We start from the raw sequence: 8,442 nt of genomic DNA, 5'->3' as shown, positions 1-8,442 counted from the left end.
GAACTCGAATAGTGTCCGGAGGCTTATAGGGAGGGCACGTGCGGGCGGATCGTCGCAGACGGAGCACGTGCGCGCGGGTGACAAACCCGTGACTTGCATCGCGTTTGGACCGTAGTTTGGAAACGCGCGAGTCTCGTGCGATGTTCCGCCGACTCGGGACACCGTCCGAGAACCCACGACACCCGCCCCTCTGCACTCTCCCGCGGCCCCGCCCCTCCCGTGCACCCGTTGCCTGGAGACGCTGCTATTCGCGTGGTCCGTGACGCGCGCGCGGAATTCCATCCCGTCCCTGCGGACTCCGCTAACCCGCGTCACTCGTTCCGACGGCGCGTCCCAGGACCTTTGGGTGCGCACGGCGTGCCGGACAGCCCCGGACACGGATACCCGGACGCCGAACTTTGGGTCTTTGCAGCGTGGGGACGCATCGCGCGGAACTGCTCGCGGCGGGGACTTTGCCTTCCCAGGTGCCGCGCCCTTTCCGTCCTGTCCCGAGACGTTCGGAAACGGACGTTGAATTTCCAAGGGACGAGGAGTCGATCAAGGTGTGCGGCGTGAGATGATGTCCGGACGCGATCGCTGATCGACATGCCCGAGCTAGCTCCACCGGTGGACGGAGACCCGGATTGGACTCTGCGCCTGGTGAGCGCTCTGCGTGACCGTCCGTACCCGTTTGCACCTGTACGTCCGTACGTACAAATCCCCTTTACTGCGTTTTTCGTACTTTTTCTCTTTAATTCCCAATCTTTTGGAAAGTCGTGTTTGTGTGCGAGTGATTGGCAGGAGGTACTCGTACCCGGCGTGGATCCGCAGTCCGTACGCACTGCACGTACTGCACTACACATGCACCCACCACACGTACTCGCACGTACTGCACTACACATGCACCCACCACACGTGCCGCACTACACATGCACCCACCACACGTACCGCACGTACCGCACTACACATGCACCCACCACACGTACTCGCACGTACTGCACAACACATGCACCCACCACACGTACTCACACGTACTGCAGTACACATGCACCCACCACACGTACTCGCACGTACCGCACTACACATGCACCCACCACACGTACTCACACGTACTGCACTACACATGCACCCACCACACATACCGCACTACACATGCACCCACCCCAGTACTCGCACGTACCGCACTACACATGCACCCACCACACGTACTCGCACGTACAGCACTACACATGCACCCACCACACGTACCGCACGACACATGCAACCACCACACGTACCGCACGTACCGCACTACACATCCACCCACCACACGTACTCGCACATACAGCACTACACATGCACCCACCACACATACTCGCACGTGCCGCACTACACATGCACCCACCACACGTACTCGCACATACCGCACTACACATGAACCCACCACACGTACTCGCACGTACCGCAATACACATGCACGCACCACACGTACTCGCACGTACCGCACTACACATGCACCCACCACACGTACTCGCACGTACCGCACTACACATGAACCCACCACACGTACTCGCACATACCGCACTACACATGAACCCACCACACGTACTCGCACGTACCGCACTACACATGAACCCACCACACGTACCGCACTACACATGAACCCACCACACGTACTCGCACGTACCGCACTACACATGCACCCACCACACGTACTCGCACATACCGCACTACACATGAACCCACCACACGTACTCGCACGTACCGCACTACACATGCACCCACCACACGTACTCGCACGTACCGCACTACACATGCACCCACCACACGTACTCGCACGTACCGCACTACACATGAACCCACCACACGTACTCGCACGTACCGCACTACACATGAACCAACCACACGTACTCGCACGTACTCGCACATACCGCACTACACATGCACCCACCACACGTACTTGCACATACCGCACTACACATGCACCCACCACACGTACTCGCACGTACCGCACTACACATGCACCCACCGCACGTACTCGAACGTTTATTTTGTGACGATTCGTGATTGTAAACTTTTAGGTGTGGAATCCGCCGCACGTTTCACACTCGATGCAGATGATTCCGCTCTCGCCCGGCCCAGGAATGTGCCATGTATGGCCGAAGGAGGGACATGTACGGGAGTGGGGAGTTATCGGATAATCCGCATATCCTTGGTGTCTGCAATCTCCGTCCCACGCGACAAGACAAACACAGAGACCAGAATAACCGCACCGGGAATCTGTTCACCGCACGGGAAGCAGACGCACGGTGTGCACCGTCACGCACCACACACTCCCTCTCCGTGCCATCCGCCGACGCAGCCTCGTAATGAGTTCCGAGCGTTCTCCGCGGGCCTCGACCGCCGACTTCCTGCGACCCTTCACGTCTCCTTTCACCTGACCTGTTCCCCGCCACCTCCACGTGACCTATCCCCGACCCATCCGCTTTCCCTGATCCTGAGTGCAGCGACCCTTCGTGCCCACTGCCCACCCACCTTCTCTACCCTCTGGGCCCATGCCCAAACACCTTCTCGACCCTCCGTGCCCACTGCCCACCCACCTTATCGACCCTCTGGGCCCATGCCCACCCACCTTCTCGACCCTCCGTGCCCACGGCCCACCCACCTACCTTCTCGTCCCTCCGTGCCCACGGCCCACCCACATTCTCGACCCTCCGTGCCCACGGCCCATCCACCTACCTTCTCGACCCTCCTTGCCCACGGCCCACCCACATTCTCGACCCTCCGTGCCCACTGCCCACCCACCTTCTCGACCCTCTGTGCCCACACCCACCCACCTTCTCAACCCTCCGTGCCCACTGCCCACCCACATTCTTGACCCTCTGGGCCCATGCCCAAACACCTTCTCGACCCTCCGTGCCCACTGCCCACCCACCTTCTCGACCCTCTGGGCCCATGCCCACCTACCTTCTCGACCCTCCGTGCCCACAGCCCACCCACCTTCTCGACCCTCCGTGCCCACAGCCCACCCACCTTCTCGACCCTCCGTGCCCACGGCCCACCCACCTTCTCGACCCTCCCTGCGCACTGCCCACCTACCTTCTTGACCCTCTGGGCCCATGCCCACCCACCTTCTCGACCCTCCGTGCCCACCCACCTTCTCGACCCTCTGTGCTCACCCACCTTCTCGACCCTCTGTGCCCACTGCCCACCCACCTTCTCGACCCTCCAGCATGCTGCGACTACCTCTCTTTGCTCGTGACTTCGCTGGACGCATTTTAATCACACACATCTGTTTCGGTGACATGTGGCCCGGCCATAACTTTGGACAATTGGACGCAACGTTTGGCACTCTCTTTGCTGTATGTCGATAAGCCATTTGCTCGTTTTGGGTGTCGTGCCAGTTACGGGGTGTGCGGTGTACGTAGCTATTGGGTCTCGTGTGCATAATATATATATATAGTGTGTGTGTGCAAGCATCAGGCCGTTTTTAAAACGTGATGTCGGCTACACTACTTTGGTGCAGGTGATGCTATTGACGATGCAGGACGTACGTACCTGTGCAATACGTATTTAATATGGTGTATATGTCGCAATGGTGTCAAAACATAGGTTGTACATCATGATACTCCTCATCACATTGTCTCATTGTGTCATGATACTCGTCATCACATACTCCCTCGATGTTATGATATGACTCATTACATACTTTCACTACATTATGATACTCCTCTTCACATACTATCTCTACATTATGATTTTCCTTATTACATACTCTACGTCATGAGCCTCATCAGATACGCTCTCTATGTTCATTAAGCTCATCACATACTCTCACGACAGCATGAGCCCAATCTCACCGTCATGATATGCCTCATCACATACTCTCACGATGTCATCATATGCCGAATCACATACTCTCACGATGTCATGATACACCTAATCACACACTCTCACGATGTCATCATACGCCTAATCACATACTCTCACGATGTCATCATATGCCTAATCACATGCTGACGATGTCATCATATGCTTAAACACATACTCTCACGATGTCATCATACGCCTCATCACATACTCTCACTATGCCATGATATGCCTCATCACACACTCTCACGATGTCATCATATGCCTAATCACACACTCTCACCATGTCATGATATGCCTCATCACATACTCTCACGATGTCATCATATGCCGAATCACATGCTCTCACGATGTCATGATACACCTTATCACACACTCTCATGATGTCATCATATGCCTAATCACATACTCTCACGATGTCATCATATGCCTAATCACATGCTGAAGATGTCATCATATGCCTAATCACATACTCTCACGATGTCATCATGTGCCGAATCACATACTCTCACGATGTCATCATTTGCCGAATCACATAGTCTCACGATGTCATCATATGCCGAATCACATACTCTCACCATGTCATGATATGCCCAAACACTCTCACCATGTCATGATATGCCTAATCACATACTCTCACCATGTCATGATACGCCTAATCACACACTCTCACCATGTCATGATACGCCTAATCACACACTCTCACTATGTCATGATATGCCTGATCACACACTCTAACCATGTCATGATATGCCTAAGCACATACTCTCACGATGTCATGATATACCTAATCACATACTCTCACTATGTCATGATATGCCTGATCACACACTCTAACCATGTCATGATACGCCTAATCACATACTCTCACTTTGTCATGATATGCCAAATCACATACTCTCACCATGTCATGATATGCCTAATCACATACTCTCACCATGTCATGATGCACCTAATCACATACTCTCACCATGTCATGATATGCCAAATCACATACTCTCACTATGTCATGATATGCCTAATCACATACTCTGACCATGTCATGATATGCCTAATCACATACTCTCACCATGTCATGATATGCCTAATCACATACTCTCACCATGTCATGATATGCCTAATCACATACTCTCACCATGTCATGATATGCCTAATCACATACTCTCACCATGTCATGATGCACCTAATCACATACTCTCACCATGTCATGATATGCCTAATCACATACTCTCACCATGTCATGATATGCCTAATCACATACTCTCACCATGTCATGATGCACCTAATCACATACTCTCACCATGTCATGATATGCCAAATCACATACTCTCACTATGTCATGATATGCCTAATCACATACTCTCACTATGTCATCATACGCCTAATCACACACTCTCACCATGTCATGAGACGCCTAACACACACTCTCACTATGTCATGATATGCCTAATCACACACTCTCACAATGTCATGATACACCTAATCACATACTCTCACCATGTCATGATATGCCTAATCACACACTCTCACCATGTCATGATATGCGTAATCACACACTCTCACCATGTCATGATATGCCTAATCACAAACTCTCACCATGTCATGATACGCCTAATCACACACTCTCACCATGTCATGATATGCCTAATCACATACTCTGACCATGTCATGATACGCCTAATCACATACTCTCACTATGTCATGATACGCCGAATGACATACTCTCACTTTGTCATGATGTGCCTAATCACATACTCTCACGATGTCATGATACACCTCATCACATACTGGTACTACATTATGATTCACCTCATCACATACTCGTACTACATCATGATGCACCTCATCACATACTCGTACAACATTATGATTCACCTCATCACATACTCGTACTACATCGTGATTCACCTCATCACATACTCGTACAACATTGATTCACCTCATCACATACTCGTACTACATCATGATACACCTCATCACATACTCGTACTACATCGTGATTCACCTCATCACATACTCGTAATACATTATGATTCACCTCATCACATACTCCTACTACATCATGATACACCTCATCATATACTCCTACTACATCATGATACACCTCATCACATACTCGTACTACATCATGATACACCTCATCACATACTCCTACTACATCATGATACACCTCATCATATACTCGTACTCATCATGATACACCTCATCACATACTCATACTACATCATGATACACCTCATCACATACTCGTACTACATTATGATACACCTCATCACATACTCGTAATACATTATGATTCACCTCATCACATACTCCTACTACATCATGATACACCTCATCACATACTCCTACTACATCATGATACACCTCATCATATACTCCTACTACATCGTGATTCACCTCATCACATACTCCTACTACATCATGATACACCTCATCACATACTCATACTACATCGTGATTCACCTCATCACATACTCGTAATACATTATGATTCACCTCATCACATACTCCTACTACATCATGATACACCTCATCATATACTCCTACTACATCATGATACACCTCATCACATACTCGTACTACATCATGATACACCTCATCACATACTCATACTACATCATGATACACCTCATCACATACTCGTACTACATCATGATTCACCTCATCACATACTCGTACAACATTATGATTCACCTCATCACATACTCCTACTACATCATGATACACCTCATCATATACTCGTACTACATCATGATACACCTCATCACATACTCGTACTACATCATGATACACCTCATCACATACTCGTACTACATCATGATACACCTCATCACATACTCGTACGACATCATGATTCACCTCATCATATACTCGTACTACATCATGATACACCTCATCACATACTCATACTACATCATGATACACCTCATCACATACTCGTACTACATCATGATACACCTCATCACATACTCGTACAACATTATGATTCTTCTCATCACATACCGGTACTCTTACTACGTTATTATACTCCCCATCATCGCCACATCATGTTAAATGTCATTGCATCCTGTTCTTACGTCATCATTTGTCTCATTGCATGCGAACGATAGATGTTGATGGATCTCATTCTTTACTCGTTACATAACGATATGGCCCGATACGTCATCATTGGCCACACCACGTCACATCGGTTCACTCCATTGTGATTGACCTTATTACTTGTGGCCGGTACATCATTATAGACCTTATTAAATATGGTCGATACATCATAATTTAACTCGTTACATGTACGGCTGGTACGTCTTGATGGATAGGGGCTGCGGGGAGAAAAAATTAGTTGTGGATGAAATACAAAAAAAATATTGTTTAACGTCATTATGACAAAAAAAGATTGTTTAACATCATTATGACAATATAATGTAAAAAAGATTGTTTAACATCATTATGACAATATAATGTGAAAAAGATTGTTTAACATCATTATGACAAAAAAAGATTGTTTAACATCATTATCACAAAAAAGATTGTTTAACATCATTATGACAATATAATGTGAAAAAGATTGTTTAACATCATTATGACAAAAAAATATTGTTTAACGTCATTATGACAATATAATGTGAAAAAGATTGTTTAACATCATTATGACAATATAATGTGAAAAAGATTGTTTAACATCATTATGACAAAAAAGATTGTTTAACATCATTATGACAATATAATGTAAAAAAGATTGTTTAACATCATTATGACAATATAATGTGAAAAAGATTGTTTAACATCATTATGACAATATAATGTAAAAAAGATTGTTTAACGTCATTATGACAAAAAAAGATTGTTTAACATCATTATGACAAAAAAAGATTGTTTAACGTCATTATGACAATATAATGTGAAAAAGATTGTTTAACATCATTATGACAATATAATGTAAAAAAGATTGTTTAACATCATTATGACAATATAATGTAAAAAAGATTGTTTAACATCATTATGACAAAAAAAGATTGTTTAACATCATTATGACAAAAAAAGATTGTTTAACATCATTATGACAATATAATGTGAAAAAGATTGTTTAACATCATTATGACAATATAATGTAAAAAAGATTGTTTAACGTCATAATGACAATATAATGTGAAAAAGATTGTTTAACATCATTATGACAAAAAAAGATTGTTTAACATCATTATGACAAAAAAAGATTGTTTAACATCATTATGACAATATAATGTGAAAAAGATTGTTTAACATCATTATGACAAAAAAAGATTGTTTAACATCATTATGACAAAAAAAGATTGTTTAACATCATTATGACAATATAATGTGAAAAAGATTGTTTAACATCATTATGACAATATAATGTAAAAAAGATTGTTTAACGTCATAATGACAATATAATGTGAAAAAGATTGTTTAACATCATTATGACAAAAAAAGATTGTTTAACATCATTATGACAAAAAAAGATTGTTTAACATCATTATGACAATATAATGTGAAAAAGATTGTTTAACATCATTATGACAAAAAAAGATTGTTTAACATCATTATGACAAAAAAAGATTGTTTAACATCATTATGACAATATAATGTGAAAAA

General features: G+C 45.3%; 1 protein-coding gene across 7 annotated transcripts in view; it reads left to right on the top strand.

Annotated features, from left to right (window-relative positions):
- Positions 1-301: 301 nt before the first annotated feature.
- Positions 302-8,442, top strand: part of LOC137420571 (peroxisome proliferator-activated receptor gamma coactivator 1-alpha-like) — a 186,777-nt gene continuing 178,636 nt past the window's right edge. For 5 of the 7 annotated variants that reach the window (XM_078772532.1, XM_078772531.1, XM_078772535.1 and 2 more), the window contains exon 1: positions 302-678. In XM_078772532.1, coding sequence (XP_078628658.1) covers positions 586-678 — 93 coding nt within the window. In that variant the 5' untranslated portion in view covers positions 302-585. Of the gene's footprint in view, positions 687-8,442 lie in introns of all 7 variants that reach the window. The other 2 variants (XM_078772533.1, XM_078772537.1) reach the window with 2 other exon arrangements.

The sequence above is a fragment of the Myxine glutinosa genome, chromosome 2 (genome assembly GCF_964187855.1).
Source record: "Myxine glutinosa chromosome 2, kmMyxGlut1.1, whole genome shotgun sequence".
NCBI classification, from domain to species: domain Eukaryota; kingdom Metazoa; phylum Chordata; class Myxini; order Myxiniformes; family Myxinidae; genus Myxine; species Myxine glutinosa.
Note: the sequence above shows the minus strand (reverse complement) of the source record. Positions and strands in the feature narration are given on the sequence as shown.